Source organism: Tachysurus fulvidraco, chromosome 8 (assembly GCF_022655615.1).
Source record: "Tachysurus fulvidraco isolate hzauxx_2018 chromosome 8, HZAU_PFXX_2.0, whole genome shotgun sequence".
Taxonomy (NCBI): domain Eukaryota; kingdom Metazoa; phylum Chordata; class Actinopteri; order Siluriformes; family Bagridae; genus Tachysurus; species Tachysurus fulvidraco.
In genome coordinates this window covers 9,800,423-9,822,922 of record NC_062525.1, presented here as the reverse complement: position 1 = coordinate 9,822,922, position 22,500 = coordinate 9,800,423, and the positions used below count along the sequence as shown (strand labels likewise).

At 39.1% G+C, this 22,500-nt stretch overlaps 1 protein-coding gene across 16 annotated transcripts in view; it reads left to right on the top strand.

Annotated features, from left to right (window-relative positions):
* Window positions 1–22,500, top strand: part of nrxn1a (neurexin 1a) — a 157,272-nt gene that overhangs the window by 102,524 nt on the left and 32,248 nt on the right. For 15 of the 16 annotated variants that reach the window (XM_027177427.2, XM_047817462.1, XM_047817461.1 and 12 more), the window contains 5 exons: window positions 450–572; window positions 987–1,368; window positions 2,464–2,654; window positions 2,835–3,008; window positions 5,843–5,962. In XM_027177427.2, coding sequence (XP_027033228.2) covers window positions 450–572; window positions 987–1,368; window positions 2,464–2,654; window positions 2,835–3,008; window positions 5,843–5,962 — 990 coding nt within the window. Of the gene's footprint in view, window positions 1–449; window positions 573–986; window positions 1,369–2,463; window positions 2,655–2,834; window positions 3,009–5,842; window positions 5,963–12,016; window positions 13,168–22,500 lie in introns of those variants that run through there. The other variant, XM_047817464.1, reaches the window with a different exon arrangement.

Genomic DNA, 22,500 nt, shown 5'->3' with positions numbered 1-22,500 from the left:
AGAGAGGAGGAAATACTTGTTGCGTGTCTCCATCTAGTGGCTGAAAGATGATCCGTTGCTCTGGTGGACGTCCGTATAAGTCAGGCTGTCTGTCAGCCTCTGGGGCATCTGCTGTGCTGTCGTTTTATTCAGATTTCTTTTTTTAATAGGGCATTATATCACTAAAGAAATTAGTTTTAATTAAGAGTCACGTTTTTTCATGTCACTGAAGGTTTGGATGAGTATGAATGTGGTATAACAGAGCTGAGGAGTCATTTTAGTGCGATGTTTAACTCTGCGCTGTTCCTGTCTCACTTTTTCTTCCTCTTCTTTCTTTTTTAAACTTTCTCTTTTATCTTGCTGTCTCTCTCTTTTACTCCTCATGATTTGTAGCTCTTTTGCTTTCATTACCCCATCCCTCTGTCTCACCTTCTTCTCGCTGGTAATGGATGTATGGGACTATGTTGTAGGTAAAGGCCCTGAGACCATCTTTGCGGGTCAGAACCTGAATGATAATGAATGGCACACAGTCCGTGTGGTCAGGAGGGGAAAAGGTCTGAAGCTTACAGTGGATGACCTGCAGCCCGCAGAAGGTACACGTCATCCTCGTCATCACACACACACACACACACACACACACACACACACACGGCTGATCATCATACACACTTTTATTTTTTCCACAGTTGATGCAATATAATATTTTTTTCCTGTTCGGTAATTGCACTGGCTTGTATATAATGCCTCCTGGGTGTAAAGAAAATTTCATCAACATGTGATGCATTTGGAGAAACCCAGGGAATATATTAAATTTGCACAACCTCCATGATTTAAGAGTGAGAGCAGTCCCTGTTGGCAGGCTTTAAAAGATATTTATAAAATATTCAAGTGCTTTCTTCACTCCCAATAGATCTTACTAACTCAGGTTGAGTTTTTCACATTCTTCACATCGACTCCCTTTTCCCTCTGTCCTCTAAATCTCTCGTCTGATTGGTCTGCCTCTGAAGGCCAAATTACAGGCGACCACACGCAGCTAGAGTTCCATAACATCGAGACGGGCATCGTAACAGAAAAGCTCTACATGCCTGCCGTACCTTCAAACTTCATTGGTCACCTGCAGGGTCTGTCCTTCAATGGCATGTCCTATATCGACCTGTGCAAGAATGGGGACATTGACTACTGTGAGCTAAATGCCATGATTGGATACAAGAGCATCGTGGCAGACCCAGTGACCTTCAAGTCTCGCACTAGCTATGTGACCCTACCAACACTGCAGGCCTACTACTCCATGCACCTGTTCCTCCAGTTTAAGACCACTTCCCCTGATGGGCTAATCATCTACAACCGAGGAGACGGCAACGACTTCATTGTGGTGGAACTGGTTAAAGGGTAAGAGCTGCTTTCCTCCATACAGATCAACAGAGAACTTTTTCTTTCTCTTCTTCCTTTTCCTTAACTTTTTTTCCTCGTGATTTAAAGCCATACAATAACATTAAGATGTTACGCCTCTATACCTCCACCACTGTATTCTCCCTGTATGACTGTAGCAGTTGTTTTTATTTGATAAGATCAAATTTTTAAAAAATGGTTATGTCTTGAGGTGGAGCTCAAGTCTGAGCTAGAAGCAGTAAAACAGTGTCAATCTATGTAATAGCAATATATTTGTTTTTCAGGCTGATATTCCCATCAATGCTCTTTATTTTGCAAATAAAATGAAATGAGATATAAAAAAAATACATTACCTAAAGGATAGCACACTTCAGGTCATCATTTTATGTAAAATAATCCATGCTGATGTAGTGTGATGCCCTCTAGATCCCAACGTGGGTCATTTTCAACAAAAAACAGCACCGCAGGAGATGTTATTCCTCTTATAGCAGCAAAAAAATTCAAATCTAATATCTGAACAACACCTCACCCTTTTTAACTATTTACAGCATTTAATGTAATAAAACATCCTCAAGACAAGTTATTTCCTGTTAAAGCTTACAGAGTAGTGGCAATAAACACTGGTGTCTTCTTTTTTCCTCTTTTTTTCTGAAATGAATAACAAATAAAACAGACAGATTTTACTAAAAAGTCCTCTGTGGCAAAAAAAAACAAAAAAAAAACAAAAAAACACCCTGAATACTGCAAAGTGCTTGCACATAAGACTTCATCCATAAATGTGAATTAAACTGATCCAAACAAAACTGATTATAAGATTATAGAAATTATTAAAGAAATAACAGCATGCTGTTGAAATGAATTTAGAAATAGAGTAAAAATTCCCTGTGTCTGAACTGTTACTACAGTATTACATCCTCAAATAGAAGAATAACATTTTAGTTATTACTGATAAAGTCTGTAAATACAATGATTGTATTGGTGTGAAATTAAAACCCATGACTTCACTAGTGAATATTGTATTGGTGTTATTCAGCATCGTTTCCTACACAGTGCTTGAACAGTTTGTGTTGCTTTTCTTCTCTTTATACTGAACAGTTATCTGCATTATGTTTCTGACTTGGGAAACGGTGCTCATCTCATCAAAGGCAATTCAAACGCACCGCTTAACGACAATCACTGGCATAATGTGATGATCTCGCGCGACACTAACAACCTCCACACAGTCAAGATCGACACCAAGATCACTACACAAACCACAACGGGGGCTAAGAACCTAGACCTGAAAGGTAGGGGGTCACTGTTCAATTCAAAATAGTAGCAGAGTTCTCTTGTATTTCTTATCATTTTCTTGTTCTTTGTTGACTTTATACGATTTCATTGTTTGTACAGTTGTACTTTTTATACTTGCCACCAGAGGGCAGTATTTTGTGGTGAAATAACTGAGACCCCTGTCCTTCACTCTCTAGGTGATCTGTATGTTGGAGGAGTATCTAAAGATATGTATAAGGACCTACCGAAGCTGGTGCACTCTAAAGAGGGCTTTCAGGGCTGTCTAGCGTCTTTGGACTTAAACGGACGACTGCCAGACCTGCTGTCAGACGCACTGAGCACTACAGGACAGGTGGAGCGGGGCTGTGAAGGTGGGTAAAGGTAGACGTGGAGGAGGGACTTCTGATTCTGGTCACCTTACCTGAAATACTAAAGTCTTGTGTTCAGTCATAATTCAAATTCCATCTCAGTTTCACAGTCATGCTTTGCTTTGTTTCCTAGCACTAACATTATTGATGGCGTTAATTAACATTGACAAGCCATGAAGGACATGTGCAGCTTAATGGTGAACTTCAGCATCTACACAGCAACCTCAATTATGTTTATTACAAAAAAAATATAAAAAATAATTGGTATCAGGGATTAGAAAGAGTTCATTTTTAATTTTGGTTAATTCCTGATTTGGTCCCTGCTCCATTCTTCCATGCTTCTCTTTAGTTAATAAGAAATTAGAATGAAATAAAAGAATAATTAAGAATCTTTCATAGTTTTCATTTTCACAACAGTTTCAGAACTTCTTATTATTCTTTTTACTTTTAGTGTGATTTGTTGTTTGGGGCACTGTAGCAAAAAAATACACACATTGCCTGAACTTCTAAAACCTGGCTATAGCATAAGTCTTTTTGTATCTAGGTGTACAGGAAGTGATGAATAATGGACAGGAAATTAATTCTACTTTTCTAATACTCACTGAAAAGGGGAAAAATAATGTTATTAACTAGTACATTTAGTGTGCTAACAATACATTCTGATTTTCTTTGTGTTTTTATTTCCATTCAAAGGAAAATTATTTTTACTGATACGTGTAATGTTTTAATCTCTGCAGAATATCATTGTTTATTTCTGGTCTTTTATGTGGTTTTCAGTCATGGATGGAATAAATATTAAATATATTTCATTATTAGGATACATTATTTGCTAGAGCTGTTAAGTTTTTTAAATGACCTTTAATTATGCATTAATTTACTAAATATTATAGGTGCTTAATGTGAATTAATGCCATTAACATAAATTCTATCCTGATATTCCTATTACCTATTTTCCTTTTTTTCATCTTATGTTTTTTTGGTGTATTTACCACCAAAGTGTGATCTGTTCCTGTGTGTTGACTTTAGCTGTGCATTTTTAACACCGTGTTTGTCTCTTCAGCTTTTCCAGCGTTTCGTTCTCAGCACTCCTTCCCATCCCTGTCTTTTTCTCTCCGTTTCCATCCTTTCTGCTATTCTCATTTTTCCTGTTCATTTTCTGTAAACACAAACATCTTTGTGCCTTTACTAACATCTTATATATTTTGCTTTTCTTTATTTTTTCTTTATTTTTTCTTTTTTGGCTGACAAAAGTTGCGTTGATGAAAGCTGATCTGCAAGGTAGATAGATATATGTATGTTTAAACCAAGTGCCTCCCTGAACCTGTCCTCGATATTGAAAGTCTAATGTCGTCAATCATTTCTCTCTCCATGACATTGGAGTTGAATCATCCCTGTAAATACAAGTACTGAAAAAAGTACTCTTGTATTTACATCCCCCAGAGTCTTAACGTGTCCTGTGTCAGTTTCCTTCACGTTGTGTCATGAGCTCACATTTCTGTACTGTCGTTAATGAAGGCATGTGATTGGCTTTTATGCTGTTTTTCCTGATTCCGGTCCCCTTCACCTACTACATGTAGTCTAGACCCCTAACATTTAAATAGTCAGATGGAAATAGTCTACAAATTACATTGAGATTCCCCTATGCATATAAATATTGCTCTTGTACAATGGGCATGCAATAGACTGACTTTTTCCAGCTAAATAAGGCTTCGTTTAGGAGACGGTGCATGCTGTGTGCCTCACTGGCTCTGCTACACTGTTCCTCCTGCACTTTAAATGAGATGCCTCACACATGAGAAGAGACAGAAGAACCTGATCTCATCTGGATTACATTACCTGTAAGTCTCAGAGTCTCATCTGTCCTGTCAGCCACCTCTGCATGGGTGATCGGCCAAATGGCTGGATGATGGAGACGAGAGGGTTCTGACGGCTGAGTGCCCCGCTTTACATGCCTACTGGAGTGCTGAGGGTAATGGGAACAGAACTGTTGGCTCGAATACGCCTGGCCTGTTGCCCTGCTGCTTCACCACTAGACACTGAGTACAAAATGACCTCTTCCAGATGGCCCCCGTTTATCTTTGGATTTCATTTCCCCAGGCATTTTTTTTTTCCCTAACATCCACTTCAACAATATCAGCTACAGACTTCATTATCACAAAGGAGACCTGTTATCGTTACCGCAGCCACCGAAGGAAGATGTCAGTGAGCTGAAAATTGCCTTCAAGGCTGACTGCAACACTGCAACAAAATGCAGCCATCCGTATAAAGTAATTATTATACAGTACAAAAACGGTGTAGCGATTCATTTCGGCTCCGCGTTAACAAGAACAGTAAATACCTTCAGAAGGGAATATGAGGTTTGTTTGCAAAATATTTCAGCAGTATTGATACCAAAGAACACGTTAATAGTTGGTAAAGGAATTCTGACCTGCTCACATTATTTTGTAAGAACATCTTAGCAAATCTGATCAGTAAATAATGATATTTTATATTTGATCTCATTCCCTGCTTGCATAAAGTTTATCTAGCGTAAAGAAAATTCATCATAATATACTACTGCACTTGATTCTCTACTGCACACGATATGCAGTTAATCTGCAATCACTTTGGATAGTGTAATCAGTGCTAGCCTGGTGAATAAAAAGATATAGAGATTCCTCACACGAGTTGTTTCCACGTTATTAAAATAGTCATTTTTCCAGACTGTAATTCTTATGATTAGTCAATCGACATGAATTTAAATGTCTCTCTCTCTCTCTCTCTCTCTCTCTCTCTCTCTCTCTCTCTCTCTCTCTCTCTCTCTCTCTCTCTCTCTCTCTCTCTCTCTGGGTTTTCAGGTCCCAGCACCACCTGTCAGGAAGACTCGTGCTCCAATCAGGGTGTGTGTCTGCAGCAGTGGGAGGGTTTTACCTGTGACTGCAGCATGACGTCGTTCGGAGGGCCGCTCTGCAACGATGGTGAGTGAATTTTTATGCCTCTTTAATCCTTAAGTGTGAACAGATTCTGGAGACTATTAAAATCCTTCACTTACCCAGCTTGTCAGGCTGATTGCTAGAAATGGCTGTGCAAATGGTTTAACAGACACAGAGTGTCTCTAACTCTGACTGATTTGGCTGAGATTTAAAAATATCCAGACTCAAAGGGAACATGATGAAATTTGAGTTTCGTGACTAGTCTTAGATTGAGTCTAGTTTGATGTGATGTGGAGAGAACAAAATATATGAAGTCTTCTTTGAGGCCAAAGATTCAGGATAATTTTATCAAGTTTGAGGCAAAATTTGGAGTCTTTTGTGAGCAACAGATTCACTCGGTCAGTAAATTGCACTGTTTGATTAGAGGTTGTGGCTCTAATCAGCGTAGAGCATCGGTATTTAAGCATACAACCCAGATATTAAATGGAAAGGACTTTTATCCCCTGAACTGACTCAGATAATCAAGAAAGGAAATGTATTTTTTTCCTGAATCACACAGCCAAAATGTATGTATGTATTTTAAAGGAGTTCAGTATAAATCAGATACACACACAAAATTAAACAAATTAATAATCACAACTAACAATTCTAACAATTATAAACACACTGCTAAAAAAAAAAAAAAAAGATTCATTGATTCATTTTTAAGCCATTTTGTTGGCTACAAAACAAAATAAAACTAGCAGCAAACAGAATGCCGCTCCAACACATTATGAAACAAAACATATTGCATCCATCCGGCAGCTCAACACAACACACAGCTGCTGTTTGCTTTACACTGCCACGAAATATCATTCAATCAGCTCTCATATTGTTCAGTGTCTTTCTGGTTTACCACTAGGGGGCATGACAGGACCACACTGAGGAGTAGCTCATTTGTAGACTCGTATACATCTCACCACGGGAAAGGATTATATATTTTATAGATTTTTTTCTTTGGCATGAGATTTCTTGCTCATTTCCATGTAGTGATCATGTGTATGCTGTTTGGGAATGTGTTAGTGACACTGCTTTGTCTTTACAACATAAACACCTCACCTGCAAACTGACCCGAGAGCCTCGGATCTCTCGTGATCTTCTGATGTGCTGAGTGACAGAAAACCGAACAACACAAAGTCCTTGAGCTTTTTAAGAAACTGATGTGTTACCGTACTGTGAGCCTGTTTGCTGATAAGAGGCTGTTTTTGTCCTGGAAACACATCCATGCAGCTCAACTTGCATCCTCTACTGTATGTCCCTGTCAGTGCAATAGAGATGACAAAAATGGCTCTTGGAGGCTTCAGATAAGCAACTCTTTCTTATACTTGCTTCTGATTCTCTCACTGCTCTTATTCATTTCATTCATTTTTTCCCTAAAATTCTTTTCTTGCACGTGGTCAGTGCGGAGGCTCGGTACACTATGAAATAAAACGGAGGAGAATGTGCAGTCGTATGTTTTAACACAAACCACTGAGTCACGAACACCTACACGTTCACATTTCTCGTTAACTGCCAATTCATTTTTGTTTCCTTTCACACCTACAGCCACGTTATTAATTGTAAAGGACAACATATTCATCAGCCATTCATTCCCACATGCTAAAGGATCGGTCACTAAATCAAAGAGAAGTGCATGATTCATGAGTCTCCTCCTCTGCTTCTGGCTTCTGGCTAGAGATCGTACTGTATTTTACTCTTTGTAAGATTATATTCTCCTTATAATCATAAGCACTCATGACAGATTCAACCTCGCTGGAATATTAGCCTTGTTCTCAGAAAAAATAGTGAGTTCTTTAAAAAAAAAAAGAACTCAATCATTCTGAAAGTAGCAGGGTTGTTGTTAGACTGGATTCAGAAATGCTTGATTCTCATGCATAGCAATCTGGAGAGTGTACACAGAAAGTAATGTCTTCATTACCGGAAGCATACAGTCATGCAAACAACAACCACTCTTTATAACCAGGATGAGCATAAATGCATAGCATATTAAACCTACAACAGCAGAAGCCCACACTGTGTTAGACTCCAAACAGTTTACACAGGCTCACAGAAACCAGACCTCTGAATATTAAGAAAGCATCAGCTACCCAGTTTCAATGCATCTATGCCCATTGTAGCCTCTGAGTCCTGTTCTTATTTCTTATACATTGTAAAACCTTATTTAAATTAAAGAATTAGACCTTAAACCACATTTTTTGTTCGTCTTTTACAAGGTTAAATAATGTCCAGAACATACTCCGTAGTTTGTGGTTTAAAATGTATGTGTTAAGGATGAAAATGAAAACATTTTCGGACTATTTTAGTCCAGCGAGTCACCGCCGCTGTGGAGTAGCACAGGACCTGGGTGACTCATCCATAGTCATAAACAGAGAGAAGTAGCGCCGGTTACAATGTTCTTCCACAAGACGCAAGCATTTCTGTTTATTAACTGCTAGAGCGTGAAACAAAAACAGCAGCGCGACAAATAAACTGCGTACCTGTGTCTCTGTTGTTAAAGTTTAGCGTTAATTTGATAGATGGCCATTTGTAAATAATTTACAGAAGATGAATTACATTTTGTTGTCCAAGTATCTGTTACTTTGTTCAATGACAATAAAGTTGAATCTAATCTAATCAATCAGATGACTGTTGATACAAAAGGAGGCACTTGGAGTTAACGGTCAGGAAAACCAGCTGAGTAAAGAAGGTTTTGTGTTTGTAATCAATGTTAAAATGATCAAGTTATTTTTTCAATAGACATATTTTTTGTTTTTGTGTGAAAATATGGGTGGGTGGTGGCAGTGGGGCTCATTGGGTGCTCAGTACCCATAAAGCTCTGACCCTAGAATCGCCCCTGTCTTAAAGACTATTGTACTATAAATGGGTTTGAAAAAACCCCACTGAGCTTTTTTGTAAGGTTACGGCACCTGTAGTGGTGTGCTGTTTTCTCGTGAGATTTGAGATGTAGCCACACAAATAATCTGCTGTAAATTTGCTGAAACAAGTCTGTTTGGTCACTTTGGTGCAAAATAATTATCGGTAGCTGTAGCAGATGGATTGGAAAAGGTTGAACACAATAGGAGACATTTTTTTTAACCCCATTTTCTCCCAGTTTGTGCGCTGCCAGTTTCCACCCACTAGTCCTTCCTTATCACACACCTACTGCCAAATAGTGCCACAAAAAATGCCACAAAGTCTACACAGCAAATTCTGGCCTTTGCAATAAACTCTCTAAGCATCAAATATACTCTAGCAAAAAGTTTTCTCTTCTCTATGGGTTGATTTTTCAGCTTTTTTTTAGGAGTTAAATCTAAACTCCCGTGGAGCTAAAATTCTACTAACATATAGAGTAAAATCTAACTCCTAACTATAGTTTGTTTAAATTATAATCCTTTCATAGTCTTAAAAATCTAAAAAATGGTTTTGGGTAAAAAATAAAAAAACAAACAAATATAAATACATTTGCTGCATTTGGTAGACACCTTTATCCAGAGTGACTTACATTTTTACACTTGACCAATTGGGTTAGGGCCTTGCTCAGGGGCCCAGGAAAGGCAGCTTGGTGGACCTGGAATTCAAACCCACTGAGCTACTTATACTCTTGTAGCATAAAAAATAGTTTAATAAAGTAAAATGGCACTTTTACCTTCTAAATCCAAGATAATGCAGCTGGGTGCAGGAAAGACCAAACAACGCCAGGGGGAGTTGAATCAGGCTCCTCACCACCCAGTGCATGAACAAAATATTACACCACATTAGAGTACCCTTAAACACTGGCTGTAAACTAAGTTAGAAAGTACACTCCCAAAATTTAAACATTTCCCAAATTTGTCTAACTCCAGAATATTCAGCTCCAAAAATTCACTGTGTGTGAAAGATATTTGGTATCTGATATCAGGGTCATTAAATTGAACTAACATCCTCAGTCCTCACTCAAATAATACCACATAACTGCTATCTATCTCCAGACAGTAGATTAATCAAGAGCTCATTCAGAGTCCTCCTGCTCAAAAAATACTTTTTTCTAATAGAGGGAATCATACGCACAAACCTCCAACCCTGCACCCAAACTGTTCACCAATTACAGTGTGAATATCCCATTTGTGTAATTATGTCAATCTGCTACTTATCACTTTCATCACTGCATACTCACTCTTGTTCACACACCCTCACAGCAAGCAAGTTTGTCAAGCAAACTAGCACTTTGATTTCTGTCAGTTATCATGGGACACTGTTGAATGTTGTGATTAAAAGGTGAAGGTGATGAGAGCAAGCAATGCTGCATACTACATGCTGATTAGCTGTGCGTAAGTGCACTTAAACAGACTGATAAGGGTCTGATTTAGTGTGCTAGGATTTTAAATAAAATGACCGTATTGACATGATAGAGGTGAGGCTAGATAACGAATTCCTGCTTGGAGAAATTAAATCTGATAGGTTTGTGCTGCGCAAAAATAGCCCTCTGCCCCCTTTCCAATTTAACATCTTTTCTACAAAGCAGTGCATCATCTTTAATTAACTTGCTGCTATCAGCAATCTGCACTTTAATAAAAAAGTCAATATTCTCAAGTTAAAGTGGACGTGGTGGTTGTGAGAGGTGGAGTGTTCTTTCCTTTGCATATTTTCTGAAACCATTAGACAGATGTAAGGAGTAAAGTAAAGGAGAACTGATATTAAGGCTAATAATAATAAATATTTATCAAAAGTACAAAAATGGACCTTTATTACAATAGAAAATGATTCAATGCAACACAATGTAAGATGTATTCTAGTGCAAAGGTTAGAAAAATGAAAAGAAATCCAGGTACAGTAGATCAACTTTTTGAGTATCGTTGCTGTTCCGTTATTTTTTGACTAATTTAATGCAAGTTACTTAGATTTAGTTTTTTTTAGATTTAGAGCTTAACTGATACAGTATGAATGGATTTAAACATGGTTAAATTAGTTATGTACTGCTTCAACCACCAGGTGGCGCGCTTGTAAACAGGACGTCTACCTTTTTTAGCTATGGAAAATCCATTTCTATCTACATCATATTATACCCAAGTGTTTATACTTAATTTTTACACTCCTACGATGCCAATGTTTTGTCTCATTTGCTTAAATGCCAATGAAAATTTTCATTTTTAGAATGACTTATTGTGATTTCTATCTGGCGATTGAATGATTTTTAAGACCCCAGTGAAGCAGCTCTAACAGCTCGACTTTGTCGGTTATAATTATGCAGTGCTAACAATCCTAATTGCAAGAGTGAGAGCTCTGAACATGGGAGGATATGACATGAGCCACACTTTCAGCTTTCCCAAGTCAAGTTCACAGCCCAAACACAGCCGGTGTTGGAATACATACCGTACTTTAATTGTAAGCTGTATTATTCTTTATATGATGAACACATGCCATATTGTTTTTTCAGGTGTGATAGTTTGCTGTCTTGGGACATGACACTATAATTATTTAAGGTGGGTGTAAATTAGTGGTAGTTGTGATTTCCTGTCATGCCAGTTTAGGGGGGTATAACTCACTGTTTCTCTTTTGGTGCTAGAATCTTTTTTAATCTTTCATCCAGAATAATGGTGCTCAGCATTTTTTTTTTATTTTTTTATCCTGGGTTCTGGGTTAGTGCTTCCTGAAGCGTTGCTCCAACAGGCTACTATTTCCATTTCACTGGCTTGTCACTGTCCATGGTGCTGAAGTTCATACAAATGACTGGGCTTATGTTTTAAAGGTTTTGGGCATGTTAAGCACAGAAATCCATAAAGGACTCAATCACAGATGTTTTCAGCACAAAATGAATTTATCCCACTGAGTTTGGGACAAAGTCGGATAATAGAACTTCAGCAGGGTTTAACTGTGTAATAAACCCAACCAGTCGTTTTCCTCTCGCTCCTTTTGTCTTTCGCTTCCTCTCTCACTCTGAATCCCAGCTGAGCTGCACCTGCCCACTGAACCGCCCCCCTCTTGCACCTCTTTTCTCCTAACGGAGAGAAGGATAGAATGAGACAGCGAGAAGAGGCTGGATAAACAAGAAGAGAGTGCAGCCTTGCACAGCCTTGCAATCTTCCACGATAGAGGGGGAGGGATAGAGAAAAGTGAAACAGAGAGAACAAGGGAGAGAGAAAGAGGAGGGGGAGGAAAAAAGCCAACCGGGTTCCACTATTCTCTTTCTCTCCTTTTCTCGCTCTACTCTACTTATTTGCCAGGTCTGTCTGGCACAGACAGAGGCTGCGGTCCTCTACAGAAGCTGGACGAGAGATTATTGTAAGGAGGGAATAAGGAGAGCGAAGAGGGGCGAAATTGGCCTCTCATCACTTCTTACGCTTCCTCTGACTTTGTCTTTGCACTTTTATCAGGATCACCATTTTTTCCTCCAGACTACAATATCTTTTTTCTTTCATCTACCACTGCTTCATTTGTGACGTTTCACCTTGTGCTTCCTTCGAGAGGTGCTGTAGTCACAACCAGTAGCAGCCAGCGTGCATGTGTAACTGTGTGGGAGTGTGTGTGTCGTCTGGGGAGGGGGAGAAGCTCTGTGGATGGAGTTAAACGCTGCAGCAATGATCTCGTTGTGTGTGCCACTAGCCACTTCGCTCATCTCTTTCCCCTGGGCTTGAGGGATGCAGCCTCCACTCTATGGCTTGCAGATTGAGGCTTAAGAGTATGCCAGTAAACTCCAGGAGCACTGGGAGAGCGCAGATGAAGACTTCTCTCACTGTTCTCCCTACAGATCTACTGGAATATTGCCCTGGATTCTCCTGTGTGCCAAATTCATTCTTTCTCCTGATGGATTTTTACTTTTGTGCAGAATGTAGAGCTGCTTGTTCTGCTTAAATGCACCATAATGACAATCCCAGATACTTGAAGAATCGTTCAGCCAGGGTGGATTTTACTGTGCTGTTTCTTTGGTGGTCTTTTGCAGACGTTGTCCCCTTGCACGGTAAGAGTATAACAGCATGAGTGAGGACATGAGTTGCCAGGTGTTCTGAGTGTTCCCTGCACTTGTGCTCAGTAAATGGACTGTGGAAGCATGTGTAGAAAAGCAGCGTGTGTGGGGTCCAGTGTGGCTCCTCTTCGCCTGGGCTCCACTCTGCTCCTGCTAACACTGTGCCTGGTCCTCTGGGAGCCGTTCACAGCCATCACCTCAGCAACCACTCTGTCTGAGGGTCAGGAGAACCATTATGAAGCTCAGGACATGCATCATGAGAGATCCCACGCCTCCCTGCGCTCAGGCCACAGTGCGTAGAGTTTCTCTTCATACTCATAAATGCTTGTCTGATTACTCATCATCCTGTGAGAGGGAGAATGACTGCATGAGTATAAGTGGGAATGCAAAGAAATAGAAGTGACCATGCCATTTGCTCTCACTATATAATGATTCACAGAAGAATGAATTCTGTCAAGTTTCTTGAACCCAATTTGTCCCTTATTTTGACCTATACAAATTTTTGTTTGATACCTGATACTACGATTACTGTATGGTTATGTAGACAGCATGTGCAGTAAGTAGATATGTGTGTGTGTGTGTGTGTGTGTGTGTGTGTGTGTGTGTGTGTGTGTGTGTGTGTGTGTGTGTAATGCAGTGCACAGGCCAAATTGAATGTCCAAGGTTCATAAGGGAAGAGACAGGCTTTTAAGAGACTGTTAGACTCCAGGGCATTGAGACTTATTTGTACACTATGCCTGTTATTCCCCACTCCTTTGAAACTCATTTCCAGCATATTGCTATAATATCTCATTTGCTTGCCCTCACAGGGTTTGTGCATACTGTAAAATGGACACCTCCAGCCTTTCGCCTCCTAGTCTGTTGTCGAGCGTGTCGTCGCAACTCGCAGTTTAAAACTCTCAGGCCAATTTACACGCTGTGTGCAGAGGAGCCCGAGCTGTCAGGCTGTGATGCTCTAGGCTTATATAACAGGACCTGGCTGCCTCTCACTATTATTTTAACAGATTGAACTCTGATTAAATAAGAAACATTATTGAGCCCAGGCAAGAATGTGTGAGGAAGTGAAAGTTTGTGATGTGAAAGGAGTCATTCATCATGCTTTCACAGAGATAGTATCTCTGGTTTTCCGTTAATGCTCTTCTCTTTCTTCCTCCTATATCTATCTCTCTGTCTTCTCCTCATTTGGAAAATGTGTGTGACACAGCTGGCATCTGTAATGGCTGGGCGTGCTGAGATCACTGAGCCACATTGCACATGTGTGTCACCCTAGGCAGCGAGGCAGCACATAAAGATCTGATGCTTCTGCCTCTTCACTCTCTCTTAAACATAAACACCCAACACACACACAAAAATACACACACATACACACATACAAACTCAAGAGCCTCTTATATCCACCCTCAATATATACATCGAGGAGCCACTCATTTTACTGATGATAGAAATCCCACACACACTCATATTATTCATTGTCCATATAATCCTCCTAATTTAATCTTCATTTAATCTTAATTTAAACCTCTTACCAACACACACACACACACACACAATAAATTTACCAAATATCAGATTTTAACAGTACAGTATATACACAAAATTCAGCTCTATGCCTACATGCCTGCAACATTTAATGTTAATATTCAGTTCATTCCAAAGCGAAATGCTTCTATTCAATTCTTAAGGCCAAAATAAATTACTTTTCACAACTGATCCGTGCAAGTTTTCCAAATGTTTTTTAACTCTTCGCTCCACTGCTTTGTACAATAAAACGAGCAGTGTAAGCACTGTAAGCGAGTTCTCTCGTCTCTTTAATAACTATTTAAAAGCTACCATTTAAAAGCTATTACTCATATGGTATGTTGTGCACAGCACTGAACCGTGTGTGTGTGTGTGTGTGTGTGTGTGTGTGTGTGTGTGTGTGTGTGTGTGTGTGTGTGTGTGTGTGTGTGTTTGTGTGTGTTTGTGTGATTTCGCGTGAGTTCTCTCTCTTTCTCTCTCAAGTGATTAGATGCAAAGTGAATATGAAAGCAGGAAGCGAGACGAATTATGGCCTTTAACTCTAAGCTCCTACAAAGTGTTTTGATGTTAAAGCTATTTCTTATTCTTATTCTTTTTCTTCCTATTCGTCTCGTTCCCTCCTGATTTGTTTCTCTAGTTCTGCCAAATGAACAAGCCGTACATGTTTCTAATGTTGCCTTGTTAATCACTGTTTAAGCTCCTTATCTAATTTCACATTCCATGGATCAGAAGATAATACATTAATGTATATGTGAAGACAGAGTGGCATCTAAGAGTTTGGATAGCAGGGGTGTAAACCTCAGGCTTTGGTTCATAAGGCACCGATTCAGTATTTGACAAGATTACTTAAGCTGATATGATATGACACAAGATGATTCATGATTCAGAAGAATTGATATTTAACAATACTACCAAGTCAATTGGGATTTCATACAGTATTACTTGTGATTCATTATCAATAATCGATATTTGTATTTGAATTGTAGATAGTAAAAAAAATTTAGATTTAGTTTTAATTCAATATTTGACACAGGATCTGCTATCATATAATACAACACATGTTTTCGATACATAAGGCAACCATTTAATATTTGACAATACCACTGATTTATTAGGTGATTCAGCTATGATAACACAATAAGTATTTCAATTCATAAGAAATTTTTAATTTTAACAAAAACCTTTGAATCTGTTAAAATACAATGCAACAATTTGATCTTACCAAAAGCTCTGACTTTACTAAGATCTGATAATATCTTATTTTTGATTCATAAGGCAACAATTTGAACTTTTACAACAGCTCTTGTTTATGATACCTAAGTCAAAAATTAGATTTAGAAATATCACTGAATCTGCTATGACATTACATCATTTTTGATTCGTGAGGTGATTCAGTGTTTTTGATCTCATTGGATGTCATATTACAAAATAAGTATTTTGATTCATAATAAGAATGATTCTGTATTTGACAACGCCACTGAATCTGCTACAAAACAATATATTTTTTAATTTGTAAGGAACTGATACGATCTTTTATAGCCCTGACATTCTACGAAACATTTTTTCAATTTATGAATCGGTGATTCAATACTTGACAATAACTCTGAATCTGCTATAATACAATAGGATACAATTGTGATTTAATAAAAAAAAATTATATTTGACAATATTACTAAATCTTCTATGGAATAATGCAGCAATTCACTATTATTGCATACCACTGAATATGTTACTATATCGTATAATTTGAATTTATAAGGCGATATCTTTGAAACTGCTACAGTAGGATCTGGTACAGTTTAGTCATTTCCAATCAACATGTGCTGAAGGTTGTTCAGAATAAGTGGCAGGATGGTGGCTGGTGCCAGCTTATATATACAATCAGTCATTTTAATAAAGTGTTGCAGTATAAAGCACTTTTGTTTATCTGCTTAACCTAACTGACAAGTACACCGAAGACTAATCAGGTAGTAGAAGTGTGTAAACAAATATTATGTCATGCTTTCAATGAACACAATACAGCTAATCCTAGATTCACTGATGTTTACAAGACATACAGCACTAGTATACTTTTACATAAAATACTACTGGATAAAAAGTAACATTGTCATCATCCAGGCTACTAAACATATACGATTATTAGCTATACTTACTCTCCATATACAGCACAGTGTATTGTTGTTGAGTATTTCTCCACACATGAACGTAGATCAGGAAGAAAAATTGAATATCAGAGTTATAAGGATATAAGAATAAATTTTCCTGCTTGGAGGAGTTTACTCTTTATTGTCCTGTCTCTGTGGTTAAGGTGAGATGTGTGTGAGTTTTATATGTGTGTGTTCATGTGTCTTGTATGAGTTTGAATGCAGGTGTGTGTTTTATATGAGTGTGTTCATGAGTGTACATATAGCATGTGGGATACATGATATAGTCACATGACATGCTGACTCTCAAACCCTGTCCCACTCTCCCAGAAGGAGCGAAGGAGTGAAAGAATTGAAAAAAGTATGTGTGAGAGAAAGTGTGTGTGTGTGTGTGTGTGTGTGTGTGTGTGTGTGTGTGTGTGTGTGTGTGTGTGTGTGTGTGTGTGAGTGTGTGTCTGTGAGGGGGGAAGGCAAGAGATCCTCAGCTGTGAGGAGTTGTGGTGTGTAATCTAAACTCAGTGAGGCCGAAACCCCAGAGAGATTTCTCATCCTGTCACTGTAACTCACACTCGCTGAGCTTAGAAAATCTCAAAGCATGAGATAATTACAAACACTAATACACAAACACACACATTTTTCTTTTAAAGTAATATGTAATTTCATTAGGGAATTTTATGAAGAAAAATATTTCTTTCTTTCTTTCTCTCTCTCTCTTTCTTTCTCTCTCTCTCTCAATCTCTCTCAATCTCTCTCTCTCTCTTTTTCTTACTTTCTTTCTCTCTCTCAATTTTTCACAGCTCTTTGTTTTCTTTGGGCTCCAGCCAGGCTCATTAAAGAAAAAGAAAAAACCTATAGCCAAGCAAAACAGCAGCTGCTATAAAGTGTCACAACCGGCAGCCCAGAATAACAGTCATGGCCTAATTGGCCCTGGAAAGGTCAGCAGGGGAGAGAGAGGAGCTCTGCTCCTGACCACAAACCCCTCAGCTGCTTTTAATGCTAGAGAGCAGAGAGGAGAAAAAGCTGTCTTTATCACATGGGGAGATCTGAGCTCACTCTGGCCGGGCTGTGTTATCATCCTGCTTTGTCTGTGTGTGTGTGTGTGTGTGTGTGTGTGTGTGTGTGTGTGTGTGTGTGTGTGTGTGTGTGTGTGTGTGTGTGTGTGATGTCTAATTCCACTGAGACAGTGTGTGTCTTGAGCAGAGTAACAATGGACCTGACAAAGCAGTGTATTGCTATAGATACTGTAGAATGTATGTTTACAAAATGAGCTTCATATCAGAACCTCCAGCACAACCGGGAGACGATAGGAACTAGCATTTCCACGTGAGGTAATTGTGAATGTTCACCAACATATGTGACGTACAGGGAAAATTCTTCAAATGGTGAAACTTGAATAGTTCTTAATCTGTATGAGGATCACACACTTAGCTTTTAGACATCAAGTGTCACAGGGCTGTTTTTACTACTCTGATGTTTATTTAATATACATGACATATGAGTTGCTTATGCAGGAGCACAGCTCAGGAATGGAAAACATTTCCACATTATTTTAAATGTTTTAATTAATACACAATGAACTGTTTCCACTAGCTATTTCATTCAGCCTAAGTGTCCAGACCCTCTGTACATGTATGATGTTCATGCACCTGCCTACAGAACTCTTGAAGTCTAGCTGACGTTAAGAGGCTGAAGTCAGCAAACCTTCCCTACAGTGTGCTTAAGTGTTTGAGTGTGCTGGCAGGATTATTGCAGTAAGGAAAAAAGCCCATCACGCTCTGTGCCTGCAGGTCGTAAACACGACGGTTTATTTTAAACCATCACCTCAAGTCGATGACCAGCCAGGCAGTGAGAGACAGGAGTCAGATTTACGAGTGTCCTGCAAACTCTTTATGCTGATGATCATAGTCAGCAAGCACACACAAATACACTCTCTCTCTCTCTCTCTCTCTCTCTCTCTCTCACACACACACACACACACACACACACACACACACACACACACACACACACACACACACGTACCTCGGGTGGCCAGTGTTTCGCTCAGGCTGCTGTCTGTAATTACCCAGTTGGTCTGAATTTCTCAGGCGTCAGTCTGATAATTGGAGCTGCAGTAATTCCCTTTTTAATGGCCTGTATATTATTGTGGAAGCATCAGTTTTGTATGTTGTTTATTGAAAGTTTAATAAACCGAATTTTAAAAAAAGGCACAATAGTAATAAACAACATAGTAATATTTGATATATTTAGCAAATTTGCATGTCTACCACATTTACAGGCGTATACTAATAAACACACTATTTGTACTGCTATAGGTGTGGTATATCTGTCTTAACACATGCATTAACATGCCTAAGTTACCCAGTGTGTTACATCTAACACTAACACAACTTTATTACGGTATTTAGTATGCTTTGATTAGTTTTAGTTGTCCAAATGAACTTGGTACAGTATTTAGGGGTCTTGAGTATTTTTAGTTTAGCATTTTCTTGATTATAAAACCAAATGTCCCCAGAAGATTAACACTGTCATGTGTTCTTGTCATCATGGAGACTCCTGACAAAGCACTCCAGTGGAAATAAAATCTCTTGTCAGCAGACTTAGCTAAAAAATGCATTACAGTAGATTTGTTTTACAATGTCCTCTTACTTCCTTACGTTCATCAGACAGACTTCTCATTATGTCACTATCGAGTACTTTCGATTTTACACTAAAACATATACGAACAAGCTGCACATAAATTGCTCGGCTTTTATATTTCTGCCATTCACATGTAGAGAATAATCATTTGTTCATATAGATTCTGGCCACCCGGTACAGAAGTGGTGTTATAGAGTGTAATATTAGCTTGTTCGAGTCTCTACGCCTCTGGCAACAGAAAAAAAAGGTTTCTTAATTTAATTTTTCAGCACGTAAAACATATTAGGTTTATGATGGGATTCTGGAGGGCCAGGTAATATCTGTCTCATTAGAGTATTGCTCCAAGGCACTAACACACTGTCCTCATTTCTCTCTTTTTCTCCTTCTCACATTTCTGGTTCTCACGTCTACTTCTTGTGATTGACCTTTGAGTGTTTTTGAAACGTTTCTCCACAACTAGGGGTCTTTGATAAGCTTTGGACCCAGCTGCGTAGCTGCTCAAGATGGTGGGACGTATTTAAGAGTCTAATGGTTTGGTTTGCACAGAGTCCATGCTTCATTTAACAGCTTCAGAAAATGGACTTCAGAAAAGAGCCTTAACCCCATTAGACTTCAATAGACACCAATGGGCTTCTAAACCAACTCTGGCATAAGGGTGAAAATTTAACAGAGGAGGAAAAAGAAGAGATAATTTACGCTCGCTGCAGTGGAGCAGCGCTATCAAATGAATAGACTCAATTGGACTTTGTATTTTGGTTCAGCCAAGTTCTACTTTTAATGAAGGAATAACAAACATCTAGGATTCCAAATGGCATGACGGTATATTTAATGAATGCTAAACCGGTATATACTGTATACTTTATAATAATCCTTGAAGTATGAATCATGCAAGAACTATAATCTACATGTCATTTTAATTAAATTCCCTCAAGGATTTGTACACAAATTTTTTGTACACTTTAACCCTCAAAATGTGTTCTGCGTTGATCATAAATCCAAGAAGGATGCAGTAAGAATATAACACACTGACCTTAAGCTGGATTTATCTAGAACAGGAGTTATTATTAAAATAAAGTATATGTTAATGATATAACTATCATAAATAGCTATTTTTCTGGTTTGTTGCTGCCAGTTAGGAAGAGGATTTGTGGGGAAATATTAATATTAATATATTAATTTCTGATACATCAAAGAATAAAAAAACATGTAAAGTGACAAGCTATGTAGCTGTTGCTAACAGCTAACAGAGCTAACAGTAGTTTTGCCCAGAGGCAATAGATGTAGTGTTGTCTGTAAACTTACTGAAATGTAAAATTGTCTGAGTAAGATATCCAAGTATTTTGGAAAGAAAAACAACATAATAACCTAATCATTGTGACAGATTTTTCCTCATCTGTAACTGGTTGACTCTAGGTAGCAATCTTTCCTCGTGTTGCTAGGTTATTCATTGTGATACTATCACCACCATTTTTATGAGGAGAGAGGTTTATTTGTCATATTTAAACAGGGAATGTTTTCTCCTTGCATCCCTGCTCCAAAATGAACCATAACTATGGTTATTAAAATGTTGGTGCTTAAACACTGTGTACTCTACAGAGCTTTGGAGCAGGGTTTAGTACTGTATGCACAGACATCATTTCACAGCATCTATAATTAATTAGCATCTACTTTTAAGTGTGTTTGCATACAGATCTGACACCTGAGCCTCATTAACAAGCAAAGCTCCTGTTTTCCTTTAAAATGAAGAAGGCTGTTTCTGTCTGAGTGCTGTTTCTGGTCTCAGTGAAGAAAATGTGGTTTTCTGTGTGTGTGTGTGTGTGTGTGTGTGTGTGTGTGTGTGTGTGTGTGTGTGTGTGTGTGTGTGTGTGTGTGTGTGTGTGTGTGTGTGGATGTGTGTGTGGATGTGCAAGAGACCCTGAGGGTGTTTTTGTGGTTGGGGATATGGGCTGAATGCTGACATGGTGTGAAAGGGTCTCATTGAAATGCACACAGTCTTTCTGAAAAACAGAGAGTCAACACAAAGGGAGATGGAGCAAGAGGGAATAAGTAAAGAAGCGTATTAGGAAATATGACCATCTAGGCCTTAAAACCTGTTGTTATGGCGGCTTTACTGCAGGATGTTAGCACTGCGGAGAGCATCAGAGCGCTTCTGGTTGATCTAGAGCTGGGCTGCACAGCTGTTCCTCCTGCTGCAGAGGAGGCACTGAGTTGAAATGCATCTCACATCCCACAGCTCTAGCCTAACTAGCGGTTTATTCTGTGTTTTTGCCCCGAAGCACCTGGCATGTCATGATTTTTACACATGCTTATTACTATGGAAGTCACGGTGGATGAGAAGATCTGGTGCAGGCACTGGACTAATGAGATCAACTCCATTAACAGTAATATACATCATCAGGCTCGAATGCAGCTCCCGCTTTTAATCTCATGCTCTCTCTCAAACCACTCCATGTCTAGCTATGTCTCTCTTTCTGCCTTTTTCAAATATGCTCCATTTTCCTGATTCGCTCTCTGTGAGAATCACTGAGAGAATCAGAGGCTCAGTGGCCTGTCTACATTTGACACTATAATTAGCTCCATCAGGCCATGGCTTGTACTGAGCAGAAATAGCTGTCTGATCCAAATCTGTGAGTGTGTGTATGTGTATGTGTGTTTATTCACCTCACTCGGATTAAATGCATATTAAAACAGTGCACCGGACCACTTCAGGGACCAGATTGATTGTCCAGTATGTTGGCGAGTACGGAGGGCAGCTTAAATTAGAACTGTGAATGCTCAATCAGCTCAGTGATTTAGGTATGGTGTGTGTTTGTGTGTATATGTGTGTGTGTGTGTGTGTGTGTGTGTGTGTGTGTGTGTGTGTGTGTGTGTGTGTGTGTGTGTGTGTGTGTGCGTGTGTGTGCGTGTGTGTGCGTGTGTGTGTGCGTGTGCGTGTGCGTGTGTGTGTGCGTGTGTGTGTGTGTGTGTGTGTGTGTGTGTGTTCACACAACCAGACCACATCTTGTCACAGTCATTGCAAACATGCAGGTGTTCCCAAGTGGCACCGACACCATGAGGGTCACACAAGGCCTGTAATTATTCCAATCAGGAAACAGCAGGGGCTGTCTGACCCACTGATGGACTCATCAAGATACTCCCACACTCTGGGCTTTAAAACTGTAATGTGCTGTAAAACACAAATGCACACACACACACACACACACACACACACACACACACACACACACACACACACACACACACACACACACACACAAAGGCTACAAAGAGCTTTTTACAGTAACACACAGCACATGCACTCAGGCTGTCAGAATGAATAATTT